The 27,991-nt window shown below is 40.9% G+C and overlaps 1 protein-coding gene and 1 non-coding gene across 2 annotated transcripts; one reads left to right on the top strand and one right to left on the bottom strand.

The window, feature by feature from the left end:
* Positions 1 to 27,981, top strand: si:ch73-74h11.1 (desmoglein-2.1). The gene is made up of 17 exons (XM_056415118.1): positions 1 to 57; positions 8,558 to 8,683; positions 10,803 to 10,958; positions 11,861 to 11,999; positions 12,756 to 12,925; positions 13,946 to 14,080; positions 16,035 to 16,220; positions 16,327 to 16,441; positions 16,661 to 16,880; positions 17,609 to 17,751; positions 18,339 to 18,560; positions 19,556 to 19,795; positions 21,787 to 21,920; positions 22,654 to 22,977; positions 23,085 to 23,297; positions 23,766 to 23,882; positions 27,958 to 27,981. Exons 1-17 carry the CDS (start codon positions 1 to 3, stop codon positions 27,979 to 27,981), a joined length of 2,721 nt encoding a protein of 906 aa, XP_056271093.1.
* Positions 1,747 to 1,865, bottom strand: LOC130194568 (5S ribosomal RNA). The gene has a single exon (XR_008831896.1). It is a non-coding gene; the product is annotated as a 5S ribosomal RNA (ribosomal RNA).
* Positions 27,982 to 27,991: the final 10 nt, after the last annotated feature.

Consider the following 27,991-nt stretch of genomic DNA (forward strand, 5'->3'; position numbering starts at 1 on the left):
ATGGCTCGGCTTTCCTTCACAGAAGTGGGCTTGCTGCTTCTGTTGGTGCTGGCGTTGGTGAGTATTCGCCCTGAAACTACTCCTAAATTTCACCTTGACAAACATGCTGCAGGCCATGGTGAAACCTTTTGTTAAAGAAGAGTAATTGATACTTTAAGTTTTGAATGCAATTAATTGTAATGATAAGTGGCGCTTAAGTAGAAATGATTAAAGAATGCTATACTATTATTGTTTTTCAAAGTCTTCCAGAGTTGCAAATCAAATATATTTTCGGTTATTACACATAAATAAATTAAATGCTACATCACTAAATGATGCTTTGATTAACAGAATTAGCTGGCGCATGTTGTTGTTTTCACTGTAACTCAAGACATATATGAAACTGGCTTGGGATATGACCTCATGGAAAATCGTAAAATTGCAGGACATAGTTTTCCATCTCTTTGTGTTAAGATCAAAATGTATTTTGAAGTCCAGTCAATTTTAATCATGTGGCCCAATACTTACAAATTTGCCTCAACAGTCACTCACGGTTACGGATAAAGTAAAAAAAATTCACAACTTTTCACAAACATTCTTGAAGATTTTCCACACCCCCTTATTATGTATGTAAAGTGTTTCCCAAAGCAGTTTATTTTTCATCCATTGTTGTTTTTCTTTTTGTTCCATACATACTTTATTACATTAAAATACTAGTGCTGTGAAAAATAACGCGTTAACGCGTTATGATTAAATTACAGGATTAATTAGTTAATTTTTTTTTACGCCTTTAACGCATGCGCAGAATGAGCTTCCAATACGTCTGTTGTTGGTCGTCTCTAACCAGCAGCATGTCATGTTGTCTCTACGTGTAGCGTTAACATGTCTCGGCTCTCCGTCTCGCGCGCCGCAGAGCTCCCAATGCCGGCGTGTGCGCGCACATCGGGACGAAAAAAAGTCACTTGTACCCCCCCCCCCCCCCCCGGCTCGCGCGCGGCAGAGCACACTCTCACTAGCACCCCCATCACAAAAGCTGATGTTACATATGGAGTGAGTACCAAACACCATCTCCCGGTACTCACCTGAGTAACTCACTGAAAAACGTATGTGCACCCCTGTGTATAATTGTATATATCCGTCTTTTGTCATGAATCTTCATGTTCTCACAAAAATATACCGAGAATATCGGTAATATGTGATTAATTATGATTAATCCACAGAAACCTGTGATTAATTTGATCAAAATGTTTAATCGTTTCACAGCCCTATAAAATACACCTGCAGTAGAAGGCATCGGTGGCCAGATGCAGATGGGAAGAAACTGTTTTTGTAAGTCAGCCTCCTGCCAAAGGGGCACTGACTCAGACAGTTTGTGTCCCCTTCTTCACGGTGTCTCTAAATCAGGGATGCCAGGGTGAAATTGGACAGGGGGCCAGATTTTTTTCAAGTGAGATCTCAGGGGGCCGGATTACACTTTCGGACTGAAAAGGCCAAACACTGACTCAACACATGGATAGGTAGGCTATTTGAAATTATTCATGAAGGCCTACACATCATTAAGAAATTGCATTGGCACCAAAATTGCCTCACAATGAGGCCTACAATTACATAGCCTAAAGCAGGAGACAGTTACCCTCTAAAAACGTAACATTTTCCTATCCATGCAAGTAGCCTACATATATAAATTAGAAATGCACCAAAAAAGCCACAGGCTTCATTTAGTTACTAAATGTGGCTAAATGTGGCTTTTTTGAAAGAGTGGGGAAAAGCTTACAGCACCTGGTATTCCCAGGCGGTCTCCCATCCAAGTACTGACCAGGCCCGACCTTGCTTAGCTTCCGAGATCAGACGAGATCGGGCGTGTTCAGGGTGGTATGGCCATAAGCAAAAAGTGAGCCTGCAAATGAGCTTTTTCAAGAATCGGAGACAAAAATGTATAAAAGTACAATTAAAATAAAATTCTCCCCTTATCACCCGCGGGCCGGATGTGACGTACAGTCGGGCCGAGTGGCCCTAGGGCCGTAACCCTGGCACCACTGCTCTAAGTCATGACAGTGACCCAGTGTATGGGGTCAGATCAGTCTCAATAATTGCAAATGCACACAGAGGGACTCAAATGCAATCACGAAGATTCACAATGAGCACAGAACAATTCATGAATATATTCAATTTACAAATGCATAAAGAACAATTCACAAATACATTCCAATGCACACGTAAATAAATTATGATTCATATAAATGTAAAAGAAAAATCACAATTATATGTATGCATTTCTATGTGGATTTGTCTATTTGTTTGTGGATTTATATGTATTTATTTGTGGATCGCACTGCATTTGTATGTGGATCGCTACACACTTGCGCAAGGATTTATGAGACTCTCCTGCCCGCTCAATCTGTAAATGCGTTTTTTCAACATGGACGTATCTGTAGCCAATCAGATTACCTCCCGCCTTAGAGAGGCGGAGTTTATCTCTGTGGCTCCACTGCTGCTACTCCAGTCGCGCTGAAAGCGGCAGTTTTTCATACGAGTTGGTAAAAGACACCGAGCTGTGTGAGCCTAGGGTAGTGTTATGAAGCCAGACACAAGGGTGTTAGATGTTCCGACATGTGTGGGATGTCCTCAACAACTATAAAGCAGAACTAGTGGTTATTTATTCTATAGTGGATGGCGTCAAACCAGAGATAAGCACCGCCCCTCTAAGGCAAGACGACATCTGATTGGCTACAGATACGTCCATGTTGAAAAAAACACTAGCAGTTTGAGCGGTCAGGAGAGTCTCATAAATCCTTGCGCAAGTGTGTAGAAATCCACAAACAAATGCAGTGCGATCCACAAATAAATACATATAAATCCACAAACAAATAGACATCCACAAAGAAATGCATTAATATATTTGTGATTTTTCTTTTACATATTTATAAATCGTAATTTATTTACGTGAGCATTATAATGTATTTGTTAATTCTTCTGCGTGCATTTTAAATAGAATATATTTGTGAATTGTTCTGTGCGCATTTGTGAATCTTAGTGTTTTCACTTGTGAGTCTCTCTGTGTGCATTTGCAATTATTGAGACTGCTCTGACCCCATAGATTCTGAGAACCCTGTTCAGTCCATTAGTTACTTTTTAACTTTCTCATTACAGTTCTATCATAGAAAACGTGATTTAGTATTTACACAACATTATCATGTTATCAGTAACCTCAAACATATATATATATATTAGTGCTGTGAAAAATAACGCGTTAACTCAGTTAATTCAATTTCAGGTTTAACTAGTTTTTTTTTTTTACGCATTTAACGCATGCGCAGAATGAGCTTCCAATCCGTCTGTTGTTGGTCGTCGGGACGAAAAAAAAGTCACTTGCAAAATGAGCTTCCAAAACACCACTTCAATCTGAACTATGTCCGCTCTCATGCAGACGGTCTGTTCATCGGTAATGATCCTTCCGCAGGTTCACCTCCGGAAACCTTGTTACGACTTTTACTTCCTGTAGATCAGGGTCTCAACACGTCGATCGCGCGATCGCGCGTAGTGTTGGTAGATCGCATGACATTAAAGAGATTGGCCGCCCCTGACATGTTCTCTATAGCACGTCTTTGTTCTTTTATTAAACTAAACGTCTGTTGTTGATCGTATCTCCACAGCAGCATGTCATTTCTGTCTCTTCGTTGCGTTAACACTTATCGATCTCCGTCTCGCCACAGAGCTCCGTGCGCGCATCGACCGAGCAAAAAAGTCACTTGTCAATCTGTCCCCGTGTCCGGGTCCGGGTCGGTGAGGTTTCCGTGTTGAGTCACATGAAGCCGCAGGCTCTTGCAGCGGTGTCCCCGCCATCGCTTTCATCACGGCCCAGTTCATGAAGAAAACCCACACAGTCAGTTTGCCTCAGCAGCTGCTAGAGGAAGACTAGAGGCCTTTAGATTGTATCATGGTGGAGTTAATGGTTGACAAACAAGAGAAAATGTTCTGTTTAACCTCCTGTTACCTTTACATTTACTAACATATTTTACCCTCGGGGTCAATTTGACCCCAGTAATTAAAACCTCCAGAAAATTATTAGAATTAATATTGCTTCCCAAGTTTAAGTGTGAGGTACTTGATGTTTGTTTGTTGACTACCTAAATAGCCCTTTAAATAAATAAAAAAGTTGATATTTCTTATATGTTTGACACAGTGAAAAACAGCCTGGGGTCAAATTGACCCCAAAGAACACCGACATTAAACATTGAATGGGGTCAAATTGACCCAAAGGTAACAGGAGGGTTAAACATTCTGTTTAGGATGAAGATGTATTAATGTTCCATATGGAAGAAAACTGCTAAATAACTGCTGAGTTGCAGCACCATTGTATAGAAGAATGTGTAAATGTATATATCCGTCTTTTGTCATAAATCTCTATGTTCTCACAAAATATACCGAGAATATCGGTAATATGTGATTAATCATGATTAATCCACAAAAACCTGTGATTAACCCGATTAAAATTTGTAATCGTTTCACAGCCCTAATATATATATATATATACTGTATATATATACAATTTTGGGGTTACTGATAACCAAAGTAACGCGTTACTGTAATTCCACTACTTTTAGCGGTAACGAGCATGTAACGAAGTATTTTTTTCAATCAACTAACGCAGTTACAATTACTGAAATTTAAATGAGTTCGTTACTCGCGTTACTCTTTTTTGTGAAAAATGAACGCTTGCAGACAAGAAGACAAGCTAGGCCTACTTTAGCTGCTTCTGATCTGACATCGCAGGACCTTGGTGGCGCAATGATATTGTAACGTCTCGGACGTTATGGCACTGATGACACGGAGACGGGACGACGTTATTAATCCTCACTTTATTGGGCATCCACCAACACAGACAGCTGCTCCTCTCGGCTCAGCAGCTCGAACGTCAACAACAACGGTTCCCGTCAACCAACCTTAACTCCCGTTTTACGACAGGTTAACCCCGCCTCCCCTCTACTCCGCCAATCACAGGCACGCCCCCTCGACCAGCACGCACAGTGCCACACTGTGATTGACAGCCACTTCCAGTGTTGCCAGGTCCGCGGTTTTCCCACGGAATTGGGCTACTTTTGAAGTGTTGCCGCTGGTTGAATTTTTTGTCTGCTGATTCGGGTAGACCTATTTTGCATACAAATTACATGAATATCCATATTTTAAATGAAATAATTTATTTATACCCAAATCCTACCAAACTGACTCCAGATCAGCACGTACACGCCGACACATCCGCGCACACAGGTGAGCACACTCTCACAAGCACCCCCTCCCCCCACTCAATTATATGCAGCACCTCAAGGCACCTTTGTTTTCTCTTTTAATTAGTGTTAATACTGTAGGCCAATCACTTTTATTTCATTGGGCCTAATGTGGTAAAAAAAACACTGTTAAATTACAGAGTTATTTTGTATTAAGTTAAGTATTAAAAGGGACTTTTGTACTACTGCTTGATTTGAAGGCCTGTTGCCCTGTTGATTGCAATAAATAGGTCTACAACATATGTTTATTGTGTTTGACTGTTCAGTACTGTTCATTACATTAAAAAAGCAGACATAAAAGTAACTTAAAAGTTACTTTCCCTAGTAACTAATTACTTTTGATATACAGTAACTAGTAAAGTAATTAAATTACTTTTAAAAGAAGTAACTGTAACTAATTACTAATTTTCAGTAACTTGCCCAACACTGCTGATAACATAATAATATTGTGTAAATACGAATTCACGTTTTTGTAGTGAGGGTTATAAACTCTCTCCACCTCTGTCCCAACACTCGACCCAGTGCCAGTCCCACACTGCACGACAAACATTTGATAAAATGTGAAACATGCAAACCATAAGACCTCACTCACATTGATCAGAATTATCCATATTCCCCTTATATCCCCTTAATATGTATTTATACTATTGATGATTGAATCTGTAATGTTAAATGTCTTGATGAAATAATCAAACGGCTTTGCAGAGGCGAAATTACCTTTGTTTTTTATTGAGGAAACACAGTTAAGTGATGTTAACAAATGAATTAGATAATGCAGCGGCAGTTTATTGATACCCCTGCTGTTGTGGCCTTAAACAGATAATTCAAAGTCCTCCTTATCTGAGATTGATACCAAACCAAGTAAAAATGCAGACTCAAGACCAAGACCACTCTTGAGTACTACAACGTAATATATCTCGATATACCCCTCCCTCTCTGCCTGCACTGTCCCAACTTGTCTTCTGCAGCAGGCTGCAGTCAGAAGGGTCGTTTCTCTATTTTGTCGTCACTTGTTCAGACCTCAACCGAGGGTCTAAATATCAGCCCCTTTTCACTCTCTGCATCTGTGTCATTTAGTAGCATATCCTCCGGGTTTTTTGAAGGTTATTTAGCTGTGAGTTTATTCTGTACAGAGTTTCTCCAGGCAAAGAGGGCTATGTGTTGTCACACACTACACTACACACTGCTAGCTACACTCATACAGAATAGCTAATGAAACATTTACTGCCTGGTCGAAAACACTTATTGCACCGATTCCCTACAGTCAAACTACTCGCTCTCCAGTGTTGAACACGACAGCACCAGCATCTCCATCATTATCGTGATGCTATCGGCAGATCTGCTACCTCACACATCACAGTGTCACCAGTCACCACACGGCCCAGGGCCCGGCTCAAATGCTGTTCTACATGTCCTCCTGCTGGGACGGGAACATAGTTTTACCTCCACATGGTGTGACAAGGTGCTGCGTACCATACATTCTTCGCATTCAGAGCTGGTAATGCTCAGGAGCTGGACCACACCTCAGCCACAGCCTTTCACTCTCCACCGACACACACACAGCAACACACACACATCCGCAAGATCACATGAGTTTCTTTTAAGAATATATGTACCCACAGAATCAGTTCCCTTAGTTATTTTTGACTAATCTTGTATTTATTGTGTTCATCTGCATAAGTTTACATGACTATGTATTGTTGTCACTGGATTACTTCCTTCTTGGTTGATGCTGACTAATCTCTTAACCTGATGCTGTATAAACTTGTATCCCTCTCCTATCTGACTGCTGGTGAGACGCCACAGGATACTCACACACTGGACCTCAGTAATCAAACACCCACAGAACACAGAGAGTTTGGATCAGAGTTCAATTCACGTAGATGTATTTGTAACCAGCAGTTTCACAAATAAACCTGAGTTGGGTCTGATATTAAAGACAACAACCTCCCTCCATATCTGTCTTTCCCAACTCCTGAATAAACATATTGACATATTAATTATACCATCTCATTCAATGCATGTGCCGCCTCCGTCAACTCCCTCATTACATATTATTTCTCGTCACTCAGTTTAACCCCTATCCCAGTTCAAGCCGCTTACTTGCTAACCTCTCCCCCCTCGTCATTCTCTTATCGTTATTTTGTCTGAGTATCCCGGAAATTGCTCTACAGTCTCCTTTCTACCGGTTAATACTGGACCATCGCAAGGCCGCTGTATCTTTCTACATCTGGCATTCTTGTAACTCGTGTCAAGGGAGAGAGATAGCCTATGTGTGCGCTCTAAGTGATCTTTGCAGTTATAATTTAAACCTAATATGAAACTATGCTCAAGTATAACATTCTTTCCTCTATATGTTGTGGCAGAACACAATTCAAAACATTTTAACCACAACAGTAGGCCTATATGTCCTAAATCTAACTACATTTTTTTATGTATTATTAACATATATGACTATAAATCAATGATTTAAACTGATAGCAAATAAGTTTTTTAAATATAGTTTAGATATGTAAAAGTACCTGGATGAAAGGACATGTTGCAATGTCAGTTTAAATTATGCTTTATGCGACTGGGTTAGCCATTGTGCTACTGAACCGTAATACTTCTGGGTTAGCTTTTGTGCTGCTTTATTAGCCTTGGTGCTGCTGGGTCAGTCTTTTTGCTACTGGGTTAACCTTAGGGCTACTGAATTAGTTAATGCTACTGAGTCAGTCTTTTTGCTACTGGGTTAACCTTAGGGCTACTGAATTAGTTAATGCTCCTCGGTCAGTCTTTGTGCTACTGGGTTAACCTTAGGGCTACTGAATTAGTTAATGCTCCTCGGTCAGTCTTTTTGCTACTGGGTTAACCTTAGGACTACTGAATTAGTTAATGCTCCTGGGTCAGTCTTTGTGCTACTGGGTTAACCTTAGGGCTACTGAATTAGTTAATGCTACTGGGTCAGTCTTTGTGCTACTTTGATAACCTCAGTGCTAATGGGTTAACCCTTCTGGACTTTGCCATCATCCCATTTGTCTATGTTTTGTGTTGTTTTTTGTTTGACTGTCATATGTTCGTCCACTTACCATCATTCATGATTCCTCTTGAGCTGGGAGAGTAGCTACTCTGAAACAGAAGTTTAAGGGGTCCCTCAAAACAGCATTCGGATAACTACGATCGTTGCACAATAATAAAGGGAGTTCTTAGAACTATGAAAAAGCTGAACGTCTACTAAGTACATGTAGCATACAGCACTGCACGCTTTACTGTCACAAATAAAAAGCAAGTGTCCATCTGCTGTTTGCTTTCAGATGCTAAGTGCTGAGGCAAGAGAGAAGAAGCCAAAGAATCTGAGGAGGAAGAAAAGAGAATGGATCCTGCCTCCTTCCAAGTTGATGGAGAACACTGACTACTCCCACAAGGAATTCATTGCCAAGGTAATTTGGCTGTTTAGCCATAGCATATGTTGGCATTAGAATGTGTCAAGTAAACTGTAAGTAAGTAAGCTAATTTCTGTTGCATCGTTGGCAATCTGCCAATAAGCCTGCAGTATTTACCCTGTTTACACATGTTGCAATCAGTTCTAGTCCTCAGCTATACCACTATTATAATTTGTCCCTGAGCGGGAACCTGAGGTATTCAGTATTATTTTAATGGTGGGAAAGAGCCAGACAACTAAGGAGGAGGCCACAGGGTCTTTTAACAGCGAAGAGTGTTTTCATGCATGATGCTGGAGCAAGTAGCATATTACTTTTATTTAAAAACTTTCATGAAATAAACACACAGAAACCAGACTTGCAATCATTTATTGATAATAATAATACTAATACTTCGATTTCTAGACACTTAAATTATAACAACAATGATAACTAATAATTATTCTTCCGCAAAGCAATGTAGTTCTTCAGCAACATACGGCAGAACGGTTATACTGAGAAACACAGGGTGCAGGGTAAATCTGGCAGCCATGTAAGAATGCAGAGACAGTAATTATGTCAGTGACAGCACCATTATATTTTTTCTTGACAATTCAATTCAGTTTATTTCGTATAGCCCAAATTTCACAAATTTGCCCTGAGGGCTTTACAATCTGTACACATACGACATCCCTGTCCCAAAAAAAAAAACTCACGAAAAACAGGGGAAAAAAACTTCAGGATAGCAGCAGAGAAGGATACCTCTCCCTGAATAGACAGAAGCAATAGATTACAACACATTCAATGAATATGACAGGAATTATGAATAATGAGTAGTAGGCATGGACCACGATCCAGACCTCCACAATCCATGAAAACAGAAGGAGAAAGCTGAGGGCATCAGCAGGGGCACGGAGGCAGGAGGCATCGCAAACGAGGCCAGGCCCTTGAGGCAGGAGGCACAAAGAAGGAGGCAGGGTCATTGGGAAGAAGGCCAAGCCCAGGCCAGGGGCTGGATGCATGAAGCAGGAGTAAGGGGTTAGGACCCAGCACCAGTTTTAGACACAGCCAGGTCCAATGGACCCTATGCGGTGAGAAGGCACAAAGACTCCGGGAAGAAGTAGTGTTAGTAATGTTTAATTTAGAGACTTAAAGGAGAGAGAAAAGAGGACAGAGGAGCTCAGTGTATTCTAAAATGTCCTCCAGCAGCCTATAAGCCTATAGCAGCATATCAAGGGGCTGGACCAGGGCAAACCTGATTCAGCCCTAACTATAAGCTCTGTCAAAAAAAAAAGTCTTAAGTCAACTCTTAAATGTGTCTGCCTCCCGTTCTGAAAGTTGAAGATGGTTCCATACAAGAGGAGCTTGATAACTGAAGGCTCTGGCTCCGATCCTACATTTTAGGGCATTTAGTGAGGCAGCTCTCTAATGGGGCAATATGATAATACAAGCTCTTGGCCAGCATCAGAATGTTTGCAAGCACTCATTAGTGTTTAAATTCTAACGCTAAATTACTTTTAGAATCATTGACATATTGGGATCAAAGTTCACCCCGATGGACTCTAGTCCATATCAAAACATTTATTATCATCATGTTGCAGTTTCAATAAAATTGCATATGTACTTACTGTGTTAACCTTAACCTTTCCAATCTCCCTTAGATAAAACTAGTTCAATGTCAAAACACTTAAATGTCTTGAAGCATTTATTAAACAGAAACTTGGAATAATTCAATTGAATGACCAGAGCTCCACCCCACAAACGGTTAGAAGCTCTGACCCTGAAAAGATAGTGCAACATAATCTTATACAGTCATAATTATTGATGAAGGGTTTGCCCCACATCCCTCCTCCCTCTCTTTCTCCTTCCTCCTTCCCACGGCATCCATGGGAACAGGTTCTGTCTGCTTTCCCAGATGGTGTTACCTAAGAGGTGACAGAGATAGAGATAGATTGCTCTTATTGGTCGCAGGTCTATCCAACTGTAAAGAGACATCTTGGTCCACGCCCCTTGACAACAACCCTTAAAACAATAAGTGAGAGGTCCCAGACTAATTTGTATTTGCAATTGACATGTCCTAATTTAACACTGAAAAAGCAGTAATCATAACAGTGTTTAAAAGGCTGTGCTTTGTTCCCAGATTCGCTCTGATGAAGACCAAATTGCAGAGGTGCATTATTTTCTTACCGGACCAGGAGCTGACAAGCCACCCATCGGCATCTTTATAGTGGACCCTCACACAGGGTTTGTACGTATCACTAAAAAACTGGACCGAGAACTATACCCATCCTACAATGTAAGTATCTCTTTTGGTACGTTACAGGCCTCGTTCTGTTCTGTGTGGTATAAAACCTGTTAAAGACTGAGTGATGTTGCAGCGACCAAATATTTCAGTTGTTTTGTGACAATAACATGATATAGATTAAATCTCTGTCGACAAATCAACAAGTTAATGTTGTCAGAGGGAGCAGCAGCTATAGGAAACTGCAGCTCTTATGCTCGTGAGCAGGAGGTGAAAATCCGTCTACAGCCTCAAGTTTAATTAAATTAAATTTATTTTGTATAGCCTAAAATCCCAGATTTGCCTCAGAGGGCTTTACAATGTGTACAAATACGACATCTTCTTTCTCGCGACCTCACATCGAGACAGGAAAAATATCCCCCCAAAAAACAGACAATTCATTGTTGACCTGAAAATTCAAGTTCTACTTACTATAATAATTCTGCAGCTTTCAGCCACCTATTGTGGCCCTCATCATTGGATAGAGTTTTCTCAGTTGTCGTGAAAGTCAACTCACTTTCTTCTGAACAAGCTCCATCCGCTGATGCCTTGAAAAGGGGCTGAAAGTTCTGGATGAAAATCTAGTGAGTAGGTCTTGACAATAAAATGTTGCTGAACAATCAGGAATACATTTAGTAAAAGGTCATTAAATTGAGATATATTTGTCAAAATTCCCATTTCCTACTTCCGGTATGCCAAATTGGGCCAGTCAGTGATGTAATATGTGGTCGCGGTCACAAAATCTGTTCACAGATATACAGAAATATTGACACCTTCTACACAGACTCACAAGGTGAAAAGGATATTGCCGTTGCTGCTGCCCAACATAAATGTGTAACTGAGTTTCTCTACTACATCTGAAAAGATCAGTACTAAACCGACAAAGCTGGTCTCACTTGGTCATGTCCTTCATACAGCTGACAGGGGTCGCTAGATTCAAAAATGGGACAACAGCAGAGGATGACATCCCACTGACTGTCACAGTCCTGGACAAGAATGACAACGCTCCTCGCTTTGAGCTGCAATCTGGCAGCATCAACGAGTCTAGCAAAAAAGGTATTGTCACTGTTTGAACACCTTAGCCATCATCCTTTGATTGTATCCATCCTTTTCAGAAAGAGTTCTGCGACAGTTAATTGTTTGTTTATACTGCGAGTGCTGTCAACCAAATTTGAACCTCACCCACAGAGAGGCAATGAAGTAGATTGCACTCTTTTTCATAAATTAAGCACTTAACTAACCCTGTGTACATACACAAGACACTTATTGTGTGTGACTTTCAACCTAAACAAGTACTTTTGTTGTGTAAGTAAACCTACGTTGTACGTTTATTTTGAAAAGACACTACTACTGTAATGAGACTAAAACTAACAGAGATGGGGAACCTAGAGCGTCATAGTTTAACGCGCAGTGCCACTGACCAAGCATTGTTCATGGAAAACTGAGAATGTGTGGCATCGTCTGAGTTTATGAGCATTACATTCGTAGTAAATTTAAAACAACTTTTGTCGAACTTTACCTTTGGTTGTTTAAGATTCAGTCATGAAAAATTAATCTTAAAGAGAAATATTTTATCAACTCGTAGTAAAGCAAGAAGCAGTATGTTGATATGAGTGGGATATGATAATGGTTCATAATTAATGGTTATGGAATGTATGGATGATCCAATGCAAATCAATGTAAGATTTAGAAATGGCATTCCGGTAGTCTGTCTTATTAGATCCAAACGTACAATTTATGTATGTACACTCTGTCTAAACGGGAAATTTGATGGATTCTCCTGAGTTGGTGTGCTGTTGTGTTCCATTGCAGAAGCCTTTATCATGCAGATCGAGGCAAAAGATGATGACGAAGTTGGAACAATTAATTCAGAGATCTATTACTCCATCATCAGCCAGGAGCCGGCAGGGACAGGTGACATGTTCAGGATAGACAGAAAGACAGGGAAACTATATGTCAAAGAGGCCACGTTGGACAGAGAGGTGAGGAGTATAGAAGCCACTACACATGTTCTGCAGCCTTTTTGAGCTAACCAACTAACTAACTAACTCTCTCTAACCTGTCTGACCAACTGCCTCACACTCATCTCGTAAAATAGCACTGCTTGGTGAGTGCCTCTCGGCGTCTGATACCGACGCACTGCTCAGCGTCTGTATGGGACGCACCAGGCTTTCAACTAACTCCTGTGTTAATGCCTGCATGTCATATGTGTATAAAGTATGTATCTAAAGAATGAGAAAGACCACTGAGGGAGGAGGTCGGGGTGCATAACAGACTTTCACACGGGAGACAACTGTTCATGTCCCGTGTGTTTACACTGAGTTTTGGAATCTAATGTAACAGATCAGATGTTTCCTCATGCGCGTCCATATTTTAGAATATTTTGTGGTCAAAGGGTCGGCTGTAAAACGGTGGGTGGATAAACAGATTGTGTTTCCTTCACAATAAAAGTCCCTGGTTAATTATGCTGTTTACTCTTCCTCCCTATTGTATAAGAATACTTGTTTTGTGGAAGAGTAGCCGCTATAGACTCATCTGGTGATGAACACATTTCATTTCCTATAAATGATTCACAATATAGCATACATATTATATAATATGCTATTGCAAAACTTTTTATTTTGAAGCAGCAGCATTTGTAAAATTTGTTTTTTAATCAGCAATAACTTAACATGACTTAAACAGCAAGTCTCAGCTGGTTTCCAGGGGAGGGCAGCGTCATACACACTATGAGTCATAAAAGATATAAGAGAACTGCCGACTGGTTCCCTTGATTTAGCAACCTTAATCTCCCCCTGTAGATGAAAATCCTTCATCACACTTTTACACAATCTAAATTTCAGCGTCAAGGTAGAATCAAAGAATTTAACAACATCATTATTTTTTCCCTGAGGTACTTTTTCTCACCCTGTAAAGACACGCTTAGCTGACTTTTGTCAAAACCTGCACAGCATGCACTTCATAAAATAATAGAAGAACATGTCTGTTTTTTCCTCTGACAGATTCAGGACTTCTACACACTGACTGTATCAGGGACGGATATGGGAGGGAGGGCAGGGGGGCTATCAGGGACAGGAACTGTGGAGATCAGGGTCCTGGACATCAATGACAACCACCCCACTTTAGAAAAATCAGAGGTGAGAAAAATGTCACACACACCCACACACACGCACACACACACAGAGTTCAGAAACATCAGTAAAGGAGGCAGGGACGATCAGTGAAAGATTTCAATGATGTGCATATTTTCCTTATCTCTTGTTTGCTTGTTTTTCATTTCATCTCGTTAGTCTCTTGGTGAGTGGTACATGATTAGAGCACTAAGATCACTGAAAAGTGTCAAAATCTGATGAGTTGGGGAATGAGAATGTGCTGATTGACGATTCCTCTTCATCTTATTTCGGTTGAGGTCAAAGTAATCAAGTCATCAATTGAGTATACCTTGTGGACTAAAGTTGTGATTAACTTCCATAAGGTTGGAGCACTTACCAGAGACGACAGGTCTGTGCAGCAGAGGTCAAGATATCCTGACTTTTAGTATTTTGGTAGAGTTCAAGGTCCAAAAGCACTCAATACCACATCTCCCATAACACAACTTCATAGCATTATTAGTTTGACTCTACCTGTGTGGTAAAGGCCCAAGTCATACTGAACCCCCAGGGCCTTTTTAAATTGCACAAGCTCAATGTCCAGCACAGTGTGGTGGGTCTTGGGTAACACAAAGGGCTGAATAGAGGGGAGAGGTATAGATCAGAGGGTGTGGTGATAATGTATAATAATTAATGTGCAAATTAAAGCTGTGCACCGTGTGCTCTGATGAGCAAAGACGGTTTCAAGGTTGGAAACAAACTGTGGCTGTTGTGGGTGAGCAAGGCAGGAACCCAAAAGCAGCACAAGGAGTCTTTCTTTCAAAATAAAAAGGTTTCTTTTAATTGTTCACTGAGCAGAACCACAGTCTGGCAACAAGAGAGAAACAAACGATCCAACAACATAAAGGGGTATGAGGGCAGTTTAAGTAGCCAGCGTCCTAATTGACGATCAGTCACAGCTGCTCTGGCAATCACCGCCCAGGGGAGGGAGGAGACAGCCACACCTTCTTGGTGAGCCCTAGACAGACAGGGTAAACACACAGAGAGACAGAAGGACAGGGAAACAGAGGAAACACAGTCTTGTCTTGACGACAACATGACAGTGGCACCTCCATGGAAATAGAGCCATAATTTATTGTTATGACTTTGTTGCTCAACTAGACAGCACACACCTTTTCAGTGTAAAAAATATATTTTAATGCATGTATCTTCCTCTCATGGAATGTGGGATCTTTCCTGACTTAATGTAGAATCAATAGGTTTGGACAAGAACCTGACTGCATGAACTGAACTAAACAAGCAATATCTCCATCTCTGTTCTTTGGGATCAGTATATTCTGTCTGAGTTTTGAACTGCCTCTCGAGGTCTTAATACAGCATATACTCATGTAACTTTAGTCATGAGATAATAACCTCGACCTGGCCTTCTAACTTTCTCAACTGACTTCCGGTCTTGAGCTTTTAACCTCTTCAAAAAGGTTGTTTAGGTTCTAAAAAATATCAATACACTTGAGTATCTCAATATTATATGTTCTGATACTGTATCAATTTTCAAAAACACTGTATCGATTTCAAATGAATAGTTTTCTGCAAAGATTCGTGGCAGACAGTGGTTAAGGTTGTCTTGATGTTGGACGTTACAGAGACTGTGATAAACGGAATAGCAGATCCCACTGTTCTTATTGCATAAAAAAGTACACTTTTGTATTCATTACCCTTTTATGCACATGGTGCTGGAGACTTTGTGATTTTTGTTTTCTTAAAATAGAATTTTAGAAAATGGCCATATATGACTTTCACAGCCATAACCCCCATACTTGCCAATACACAGCCCTAGTGGATGCTGTGTGTGGTTTTTGTCAAGTATTTACAGCTCATGTCTCTTTCCAGTGTTCTTAACGTACAGAAAAGAACCAATCTGACAGTAAGACGTGGACAATTATAGCTCTTCTAAACAATTTAAACTCAAGGTTGCATGCTTTCAATTTTGTTCTGTTTGCAGTACTCTGGCTCAGTGGATGAAAATGTTGCTGATGTAGTTGTGATGAGAATTAAAGCTCTGGACAAAGACCTTGTGAACTCAGAAAACTGGCAGACAATCTATATAATCACCTCAGGAAATGACGATCATCTCTTCTCCATTGAGACAGACAAAAAAACCAATGAGGGCATCCTGAAGCTGGTCAAGGTATTTATGGTATTTTTATTTTCTGTATCTAGTGTTGAGTGGGTCCCTAACATCTCTTATTGTTATCTCTCTCCACCTTATTTACCCTCCATCCTGGACCAAACAGCCTGTGGATTTTGAAGAAGTCCAGAATCTTGAGCTTGGCCTGATGATTAAGAACGTAGCTCCTTTTGTAGAAGGCGATGCTGCGCATATGGATATCGATATTCAGGTTGGAGAGGGTGGCGGAGCTGGAGCTGGAGCTGGAGCTGGAGCTGGTGCTGGAGCTGGTGCTGGAGCTGGTGCTGCTGCTGCTGCTGGAGCTGGTGCTGGTGCTGGTGCTGGTGCTGGTGTTGGTGTTGGTGTTGGAGCTGGAGCTGGAGCAGGCGCAGGAGCAGGACTTAAGCCAGATGGTGGGGTTAAGCCCAATGTTGGCGTTAACACTGATGGTGGACCTGAAGGGGGTATCGGACTTAAGCCCGGCGTCAAACCAGGACCAGGAAAACCGAAAAGCTATCCCATTAAAATAGCAGTGAACAATATGCCGGAGGGTCCATCATTCTTGCCCAAAACCAAGAACATTCCGGTATCTGAAGATCCAAATCAAATGCCTAAGGATGGTGTGTTAGCAGTGTATACTGCTACCGATCCAGACACAGGAAAGCCAGCTGAAGATGTCAGGTTAGTCAAGAGAAGAGACTACAGCTGCAGCTCTCTGAGGCTGTACTGAGGCACTAATGTTTGACTTACTGATGTTTGTTATGTTTGAACCCAGTCACCAGGACACCATGCTGCCATCATGCAAAAAATCACAATGTTTGCAGATGTGTATATCAACATCGCAGTGTTTTAACAGCTCATGGTGCTTTTTATGCTTCAAAACTGCATTCGTAATTGGGTTAGGCCCCAACACCTTTTGTACAGGAGATGAACAATATCCTGGGTGAGAGTACTGTTTGATCTGTCCATCCACTGCAGCCTCCTCCCTGTGCAGAGTTAGGCATATTTTGTATTTGTAACATATTTGTGATATGTCAAATACAAAAGTAATCCAGTAGAAAATATTATTATTCAAAATGCATTTTTGTTGTTCTGGCATGTTATTTTTAAGATACCAGACTGAATGTTTATTATGTTCACTATCTTAGTTTGGCATGTTAGCAGTGAACACAAAGTACAGCTGAGACTGACAAATTCAAATTTTGACCTGATTATGGTGAACCAATAGCTTTTAAGCCATTTTACCCAAACCAAGTCAGGGGGTCACGATAGTTATAAAGTCAAGTGTGCCTTAGCCCCACTCTGCTGTATTTTTGTTTTGAGATCCAGTTTTTTTTTTCATGAAACAGTTTACTGTTGCACATTATTACTTTTATTAATATTTGTGTTCATGTTCTGTTGTTCTCCAGTTATGCCAAAGCCTATGATCCAGACAACTGGTTTACCATTGATCCAGAAACAGCTGAGATCAAACTAAACAAGGCACCAGATAGAGAGTCACCGTTCTTGGTGAATGGTACCTACATTGCCAAGATTCTGGCCATCACCAAAGGTAATCCCTTTCGAACTTTATAATCCTGGAGGATTTTTGTCAACGTGAAGGCTACGACACTGTAAAAACAGGCATTGGCTTCTCTGCTGAAGGACTAGAGTGAATTAGATGTATATTATGAGTTGTTCGACCAGTTTATAAACGTAGTTGCCTGAGGTAATCTATCAAACGAAGCGCACTGGCTTTTCACATAACCTGCCCGACCAAGTTGTGATTCAGGGTGTGTCAGCCATAGAATAAAAACATTTAGCGTCAGTTTTAACAGACCTTCTTAAAAACTCCAGTATTGTATCGTAAGCACTATTCAAATGGGGTATTATTCAGATGTTTTGTATTCATTATTATTTCATTTTGTATTTGATTTTACTTTTTGAATGTATTTGCTTCAAGAGTATAGAGGGTAGTTTCGACAGACTAAAGTACAAGACTTTTTAAGTTTGTGTAAAGCTGCGAAATGGGGGGAAAGACATAAAGGTCCCACAGCTGGAATCAAACTGTGGACGTATCGGTCATATTATACACGCTAACAATTTTGCAACATGCAATCTAGTGTGCTGTTTGACTTACTTCACCATTATCATCCTCAGACATGCCAGCAAATACAGCCACTGGAACAATAGCCATTCATGTCACTGATCACAACGACCACTGCCCCACCCTGACCACCACCCACAGCAATCTGTGCTCTAATTTAAAAACTGTGACGGTCACTGGTTTTGATGAGGATGCTAGTCCTTATGCGGCTCCGTTTGAGTTCAAAATCGTACCTGAAGGGACACGAGGAAGCTGGGATGTAGAAGTCATCAATGGTAAGAAAATGTTTCCAAAGAAATTTGCATTAAGAGCTTGTCCCACTGTATATGATCAAGACATAAATTGTTCACAAAATTCTCACTACCAAAAACGTAGTTACAAATACATACAGGTACATGAAATTTTACATCTGCATTTAACCCATCCTAGCATTTAGCTGCCCCAAATACCTCGGCTTGGTCACCCTTAGTGTCTCAATCCAACACACAAAGGCACCCTTTAATGTTTGTAGGAAATGCACCAAGCTATCAACCAACTCTAATTTAAAAACTCCTATAGTTGTTAGGTGTCTACGTTTTATAAAAAGCAGGAAAGTAAGGTGGAGGTGTAGGATGGTTGGGTTCAACACATTTTTGATTGTGATATATTATTTGTTGTTATTTTACCTAACTTGCATAACAACTAACCAAGTAATGTCTTTTTGTTAAAACCCAACCAAAAAATTGTTTTGTTGTGTAAGTAAACCTCAAAACCAAGTAAACCTACATTGGAATCTTATTTTGAAAAGACACTGTGTGTAATGAGCAGAAACTGACACCAAAGGGGAACCCAGGGTGCTTTAGTTTGAAGCAAAAGTATTTGACAATGTGTTGCAGCTGCCTATATTGCATTTAATTAAGTGAGCTATGATAAGTGAAAAAGCTACCAATAGCATAGCTCTTTTCATATTTCCAAAAAAATTAAAAACCTTTAACATATATTATTTCTAAAGTACAAGGATGCTTATCCCTTAAATCAGAGTGTACATTTAAATATATTTCACTGGCCAGAATTTAAAGAAATGAAGAAGGCATATGTTTTTTTTTAATTGATCAAATCTCACACTAAGTCAAAATAAGGACTGTTTACATTAAAGTCTCTTTGCCTGTAATGTTAGCATTCAATTATAGACATATTAGTATCGCACTAAAAGTTGTACAGTAATACAAGCATAACTAATAAGTTGATAGTAATAATGGTAATACAGTGTGAGCTCCTTTGTTCCCTCTAGCTACGAGTGCCATTCTTCAATCTCGTGAGTCGCTGTGGCCCGGTTCATATCAGCTGCAAGTGGAGATTTTGGACGCTCAGGGTCTGTCTTGCGAATCCCATGAGATTTTTACTCTGGATGTTTGCACCTGTGAGGGAACAGATGAATGCGATTCGAAGACAGCCAGACTAGGAACTACTTCAACTGAGATCTCTGCCCCAGCCATCGGCCTGCTGCTAATGGCAGCGTGCTTACTGCTGTGTGAGTTGTGCTTTAACAAACACCCTAGTCTACACAATTACCACATTATATAAACAAATGTTCAGTTTAATTCAAAGATTGAACTATTGTATGATTGATTAATGTTTATGGGGTGTAGCTTCTGACCCACTAAAATGTTGCTTATGCTATACTGCATGCTATGCTGTGAATGACAGGGGCATCTTTGCATCGACAAGTGAGAACAATTCCATTTTCAATTCAGTTTATTTTATATAACTGAATTGAAAATTTGTTGTGAAGAAATTGATCATCAAATCAAAGTTAAACAACCACGATTTTTAGTCCCTCCCCTTCCGGTGTCTGTCTTTATTTCGGAAAATATATGTACAACAGTCAACGTTGAGAGACACATTTTTTTGGGATCCCTTTCGAATACTCCATTTCATATAATATATGTCAATTTAAAAGATAATTGTACAAGTCATGAAAGTTGCAGTTTGCCGTAGGTTTGTAGTACTATTTCCTTTTGTGTGAAATCAATCAGTGGATTACATCCCTCGTTTCGCACAATGCCCGTCACAAACACCAACGTACACGTTAAGCCTAACTTGGTTTTCTAGCTAGCGAGGTAACTTAGCTACATTCCACACACAAATGTAACCCAAGTAACGTCACATCCTACTTCATTCACCGAGTTTTAAGCATGCAGTCTTTTTAAGTTAGTATTTTTACTAGGGCTGTCAGCGTTAACGCGTTAATCTATGCGATTAATTTGGCCGCGTTAACGCACTAAAATATTTTAACGCAATTAACGCAACTTTGTTTACTTCTGGTGTGCGTTGAAGTTTTTACACTCAAACCGAGTGTCAAACCGCGGCAGTACGGTTTAACACTGTTTCCGTTTTTAAAACAATTATTTCTCCGCGAAAATAAGGAGCAGAAATCAGTTTAAACTCGTGGATGAATCAGTCGGGTTTCCTCCTGCTCCTCCTTCCTCCCGTCTCCCCCTCTGAGACACAGAGGAATGGAGGGGCGACGTGTCGGGTGACGCGGCGCGGAAAGAACTCGTCACACGAAACCTTCAACGTGATTTGTCAATCTGTTTGTCTGTCAACATTTTGCGAATGAAACAAACCAATGAACACTCAGTAAATCACAAAGGACCTCCCACCTCACAGGTTAGGCTCATTAGCAACAGAGAACACGGCACGAGGACAATGTGCCTCAATATATAGAGAACTGAGATTGTTCTGGAATGTTTGATGTATAACACATGGGTATGTGTCACATTAAAACGCCTTTAAACGGTGAATTTAAAAAAAATTGTAAAATGGAGAACATGCCCCCAGCCTCCAGAGGGTTAACGTGACATATGTGAATGTCAGTTAGTTCCCAAGGCCACTGGTTCTGCTGCTGTTCAATGATAAAGATGACAGGACCAATGGGGTCTCAAATATACTTCTCTTTTTTTAACTAATCTGGATGTTTCACTGAAGAAACAATTTATCATCCACAATATTAAATACCTCGCTGGCACTTTATAGGTAGGAGCCTCTTTGAAAACACAGCTCTGTGTGAAGTTTTGTCTTTAAAAAGAAGAAAAAAAACATTTTAATCGCGATTAATCGCGATTAATGAATTTCAAAATGTGCGATTAATTAGTTAATTTTTTTTAATCGATTGACAGCCCTAATTTTTACGCATTTTTACTTTAACACTTTTATGACCCAATGTGACTTTCTTGATGTGCAAAACTAGATATCACATGTGTAATTCATGGCAATGGTCTCACCATTGACTACCACAGATATATCACTGAAATAAGGTGCTCTTGGGACTTTAACTAGTCTACAGCGTAAAGTCACCAACTCTCAATTTAACATAAAAAAATTCTCAAAGGTTTGATTCATTATGTTGTATAAAAATGACAATGTAAGCATTTGATATTTCATTTTTGCATTTGTGTCTCTTGAGATCAACAATTCCTTTGAGCTTTACTTTGACATCAATGGTATTGCTTCTCTCTGCAGTCATCCCTCTTCTCCTGGTGTTCTGTCAGTGTGGGGGAGCAAACGCCATCTTTCCTGACCAGTTTAATGATCTGCCATTTGAGGCCAAAGAACACCTCATATCCTACCACACTGAAGGCAGAGGCGAGGATAAGGTTAGCCGGCATTTGTGTTTCCTTTTCGTGGAAAAAAAGGTTACATAAAGAATGCATACCACCGATCATTTAAATTGAGTCCACATGAGGACAAACAGGTTCAACCTGTCCACAACCATTCAAAAAACAAATTAGTTATTTAATATGTCAAGTACCTATACTTACAGTATACACCTGTAAAACACATTTCAACAACAAAGCAATTCAAAGTGCTTCACATAAAACCATTCAGCATTCAAATATTGCCAAAGAAAAGCACATTAAAAAGCAAAACAATAGAATACAAGTTTTAGTTTATGGATTGAAATGCAATAGTGAAATACAGACATTGATTCATTGAATCTGGTTTAATTAAAGGCAACAGCAAACAAAAAAGTCTTCAAGCTGGATTTAAAGATGCTGAGGGTCTCAGCAGACCTGCAGCTTTCAGGGACCTTGTTCCAGACATTTGCAGCAGAAGATCTGAGTCAATTCTTTGTTGGACTAGAAGCCAGTGCAAAGACATATGCTAAAAATAGTTATTTAAAATAATGTTGAAGGCTTAACTAAATTAGCTCCAACGTATAGTTGGGCAAGATGAGTACTTATAAAGCTTGTTATCCACTTTCAGATTTTATTATTTTGTTGTTTGGAGTCTCATGAATTTGAACCTTTATGCTTTTCTTTGCCATTTCAAGATCATACAATATATGTGTTTATTGCTCACATTTTCTTTCCTCTGTTGTTTTTTTAGGAAGTTCCACTTCTAAGTGTCCCTATTATGTTGGAAAACCAGAAAATGGTTGAAGCTGCCAGAGCACCGAGCTTCAAGGGCATTTCTTCAAAAGTCACAAAAACTCAGACCAGCTACAATGATACTATATATATGCAGAAGGTTTGGGAAACCAACCAAAGTTTGATGGAGACCGACAATGCCTACGGGTTTGCGATGGGATCTTTCAACCAAGGCAATGTCAGTCGTTCACTCAGCCGACAAACATTTGGTGCCCAACACGCGACTGCTCTGTATGATGATATAGCCCTGCCTGACGCTTTCCTCAACGATTACTACTCACAGGTATGGCATTAGCTTTGAATGCAGCAGTTTTTCCCCAGATCTTTAACATTCAAACAAGTACAGTTTTTTTGACACCAATGTTTGTGCTATTTCCTTTCCCTAAACAGAAAGCGGCATGTGCTGTGCAAGTGAAGGATGCTTTTTTGGAGTATGAGTTTGAGGGCCAGGGCTCTTCTGCTGGCTCAGTGGGCTGCTGCAGCCTCCTGGGATCTGATAACGACCTGCAGTTCCTTAATGACCTTGGGTCGAAGTTTAAGACTCTGGCTGAGATCTGTTCTCCTCCTATAGCAATACCCAAACCTTCTCTGACACACACAATAGCAAGTGCTGTCAAAACACACACAGTTGATATTGCTGAACCGGTTGTTCGGGCTGTTGAAACAAAGCATACCGCCATGGGTGTTCTAAAGACAGAGCAGGTCATGTCATCTACTAACATCTCCAAATTATCTGACAGTACTGTGAGTACTGCCCGGGCATCCATGACACATGCTCACTCTAATGTTACTAACATCAGTCATTCCTCTCACATAAATCATTCTGCTACCCTGCCCCGTCAAGGTCAGACAGTCATACTACAGCAGCAGCCAGTTTACTACACCACCGCCCCTGTACTACAGCCCATGCACTATGTAGTTCAACCACAGCTTCAGAATACTGTTATGCTTGCAGACGGGGCTCATGGAGCCAATTTTCCAGGCCTGTATGTAGTCAGTGGACCCCAAAGTCCTTCTTCTGGTCTCGTATTCAGTGGAAGCCAAGGCTCTCATTCTGGGCTTTTCATCCAGGGTATGGAGAGCCCCACAAGCCCAGTCAGCTTCACCAGTCAAGTAAGTCCCACCATGTTGCTACCTGGTGGCCCAGGAGTATCTCAGGGCTCAGTGCATGTGGAGGGCTGGAAAATGGTAGGGCCCAATTCTGATGGTAATTATATGTTAGTTAAAGACAACGTTAGTCCAGGTGAGGCGATGGGGTCGAACCCAGGCACATCTCAGGGCACTTTGTCAAGAGATGCTATCCTGGTAAAAGAGGCTGCTCCCCCTCAGGGGGCGTTTGGTCCAGCAGCCCAGGGGAGGGTGTATGGCATTCTGCCAGGACACACCCTTGCTAAAAAGGGGGATATTGTTGCAGTAAATAGCAATTTGGGGCAAACATGGGTTAGGGAGCCAGGGACGATGGGTTTAGGGCCGGTTTTTGGAGTTGGTGTTGGACAGCCAAGAATGAGAATGGGACATGTGGTGACTGCGAAGCCAGAAGTTACAAAAGCTGGAATTTGGCCAACTGGGATGAATCCAGTTGGGATGGGGCAAGTTAATATGATCCAGTTCCAGGGAAATCCACCATTAGAGCAAACGGTCGATGCTAGTGGTATTGTAAGAGCAAGTAGAGCTTCACCAAAGAAACACAAGACCACTAATACTGTTAAAACTGCTAAAACACATAAGCCTTCAAAGAAAGAGATTATGATAACAAATCCATTTCAGGATGACAGCAATCCAGGTCTGAACATGCATATAGATGCAGTTAAAGAAAAGCAAGAGGTGGTCACCTACACATCAGAGCATGACGAGGAGCCTTGTAAGGCGACTCAAAGCACATTTGAAGACAATGAGAGTATAAAAGAGTATCCAACTCCAACATCAGAAAAATATTCAACAGTAAATCTTGAGGGAATCACTGAAGCTCCGGCGAACAAATTTACAGATGAGATAAGTCGAAAAATCGAATCCAACGACACAGAAGAAGAGTCAGAACTGCTGGAAAAGTATGTTACCTCTGAAGGTTTTTCCAATGAAGGAATATCTATGATCATTGAAATGTCCTCCACAGAAGCGTTGCAGTCTGGATCAGATGTTACTGATTTAGTTAATATAGTCAAAGAGAATGAGGAGATATCAACATTCCCTCGAGGAGAGGCAGCCACTTCTATTTCAGACCCAATCACCATTGTAGACGATCAAATACAGGATAGTACAGAAGTAAATGTGGACAGACAGGAAGCAACAACTTTGAAGGAAGGAGTGGAAGAAACAGGAAAATTTGTTCAGCTCAGCATTGAAGGTTCAGAGGACAGAATAGGAGAAGTTGGGTCAGAACCTCAATCAAGTGAAGCCACAGAGGAACTAATGGACAAGAACCTAGAGGAAGATGTCAGTCAAACAGAGAACACTGAAAGAAATCAGGTCATGGCCAATTCTGATAGTATCCAGGCAGAAGAGAATATGGAGGAAATGACTGCTGTCACCAGTGTTTCACATGAAGAGGTTATGGTTGAGCAGGAGCAAGTGTTAGAGCCTGAAGTTAGACTTGATACTGTCGCTGACAAATTGCCAGCAGCTTCTCCAAATTATAATTCAACAGCTAATGCCAATTCTGAAGCAAGAATATCAATGCAAACTCTGAGCACAATTTCAACTAACCAAGAAGATCCAGGTGACTCAAATGTGATATTAGCATCAGCAGAAATGAGCCCTCCAGTACAAGCAGAGGGTGTGCAACATATAACGTCGGAATCAGGAGTAGACAGTGATCAAGTCGATGTAGACAGTCCAAGTGATGGAGAGAAAAAGGAAAGTATTTTGGAAGACGGAGTGTCACAGCAGAGTTTTAGCACCCCTGACGACCAAGATGAAGACATCAAGAGACAATGTGCTTTGAGTTCTCAAATGGAGGATAATTTCAACTCAAATAAATACATTACTGAAGATGAACATGCTTTGGAAGAAATGGCGTCCCCTTTACAGCTAAATATAAGCTTCTCAGAAGAGCAAGATGAAGGGAGTACGGAGGAAGATTCATGCTCACGTTCTGAAGTGGAAGGGCCCTTAATCTCAGATGATACCATAAATGTTCCAGAGGAAGAGGACAAGAAGACTGTAGAGGAATTGACGTCATCCATACATCAAAGTGTTAGCATCACAGACTACCAAGATAAAGATATTGAAGGAGAAGCTGTATCAGGACGTACTCATTTGGAGGATCAGATCACCACAGGTAGCAATATTGAAGAGAAGGAGGAGCATATTATGGAAGAAATAGCATCAGCCAAGCAGTCACATTTTAGAAGCTCAAATGACAAAGATGAAGAGATTGGAGAAGTAGATGCAGGAAATGACATTCACCAGGTGGATAATCTATTAATCTCAGACAACAGCATACAAGAAAACAAAGAGGAGGATATTGTGGAGGAAGAGTCACCTGTACATCAAACAGATTTCACCCCAGAGGAAAATGAGGTCAGTAGAATTGAAAATTCCTCCACAATTTGTCAAGCGCATGATAAGGTCACCTCAGATGACAGTGTAAGTGATGGGGAGAAAGAAACGCCATCCATAGAGCACAACATTTTAATTTCAGGTGAACCAGGCACAAGTTCTCACGTAGAGGAAGAAGAAGACATTCAGTCTAACCGGCTGTTAGATGAGGACTCTCAGCCTTTGGAGACTGAATGTTTATTTGAGGGAGATCTTCATTTAGCAAGTAAACATGCAGGGATTAATCTGGTAGCAGCAGTGGCAGAGGACGTCAAAACTCAAGAGACTCCTGGTGAAGTTACTTCACATCAATTAAGGCAAGGGATTGCCTCTCCGCAGACAGGGGACATTAGTCTGGATATTCCTGAGAGAGAACACACTGATGGTCAAGCGTTAGTGATGGGTGCTAACATGGAGGGTTTATGTCTGGTCAGATCTTCGGAGGAGATGAGATCATCCAGGGTGGCCACAGGACAGGTTTCTATGTTGAGTCAAGATAAAGGTACCAGTTGTGGAACATTGGCATCTGAACGAGTTGCTGAGGATGAAACTAGCCAGTCTAATTACCACAACCCAGACGTAAGTCTAATTGAACCGAGTGAGCTTGGAAATCTCAGTTTGGAAAAAGGCAAAGAAGAGGTCACTTTTGACCCAGAGATAACACAGGGATTAGATAATAGTGCAACTAATGCATCTGGTCAGGTATCACCAACAGTTTATTCAGAGATTAAAGCAGCAGACAAGACCATACCTTCAGTGTTGGAGAAAGACCCAGGATTATCAGAGACAGGAGCTGCATGTTTTATTGAGGAGGCTGGTGACCTTGTTCAGAATGAGAGCGTGCACATGACTGGAGACGCTGCATGGGTCAGCCTAAATACTGTTAAGAGTGCTGATTTGACAGAGGGTGTATCAAAAGCTCCCGATCACACGCATGATGCTGAGGCAAGTGGTGGTGAAATGAGTCCTGTACAGCTTCAGTCAGTCATCAGCCAAGCTCCTCGGAACAAATCCAGAAAGAGTCAAAAAGACTCCAACAAGAATCCTAACAGCCCCTCTGGGAAGTGCAAACAACAGTGATTGCTTACACTTACCTGCAGCATTAAATGTGGAACTGGGATGCTCCAGCTGATTAGGCAACTTTCTGCACCAATGTCATCATTGAAGTATGTCATCATTTCTTGGGTTCCATGAAATTAAATCTTCAAAAAGGAGGGCTGTTTTACCCGGTAAATATAATACACTCAATATGTGAGGCCTGTGTTGACTTTGGACCCTTTTATCTGGTAAAGTGATCAGAAAAATGAAGTGCTCAATGTACTGATACCGCTGTACTGATACCGCTCAGCTGATGACAGTGATTAATAAGTCAGGCCTGGTTTGTGTTGAGGTGTTGAGGCTGTTTGGGGTAGACAGACACGTCATGAGTCAAGGGCAATGCACACGACATGTAAGCCCGGACACCAGAGGTGTCTTGGCATCGTGACCGAGAAAGATTTAACCACACAAACCAGCAATGCCTAAAGTCAATACTTGTTTAAATTTTATTTTGTAGAAGTCTCTTTCTCTGGCTCAGATTGTTGCTGTGACTAAAATTGGAGTTAATGGGATTGGCGCTTTCCTGTAAAATGTTTTCCAGTTTTTGGAGGATGAGTTTGTTGTACAGGCTCGTGGCTTTTTGGTCAATGTCTATGATCTTTCCCGCTGTCCCGATTTGTTGTTGCAGCCTGGCTTGGTGCCGTGTTACTAAGCACAAAGAT

Source organism: Pseudoliparis swirei, chromosome 5 (assembly GCF_029220125.1).
Source record: "Pseudoliparis swirei isolate HS2019 ecotype Mariana Trench chromosome 5, NWPU_hadal_v1, whole genome shotgun sequence".
Taxonomy (NCBI): domain Eukaryota; kingdom Metazoa; phylum Chordata; class Actinopteri; order Perciformes; family Liparidae; genus Pseudoliparis; species Pseudoliparis swirei.

Excerpts from the sequence above, each read along its gene's own strand:
- si:ch73-74h11.1 (XM_056415118.1), top strand. The coding sequence starts at position 1 with ATGGCTCGGCTTTCCTTCACAGAAGTGGGCTTGCTGCTTCTGTTGGTG. Across the intron at positions 58-8,557 it reads TTCTGTTGGTGCTGGCGTTG|ATGCTAAGTGCTGAGGCAAG; the intron begins GTGAGTATTCGC and ends GTTTGCTTTCAG. Across the intron at positions 21,921-22,653 it reads AAGGCAGAGGCGAGGATAAG|GAAGTTCCACTTCTAAGTGT; the intron begins GTTAGCCGGCAT and ends TTGTTTTTTTAG.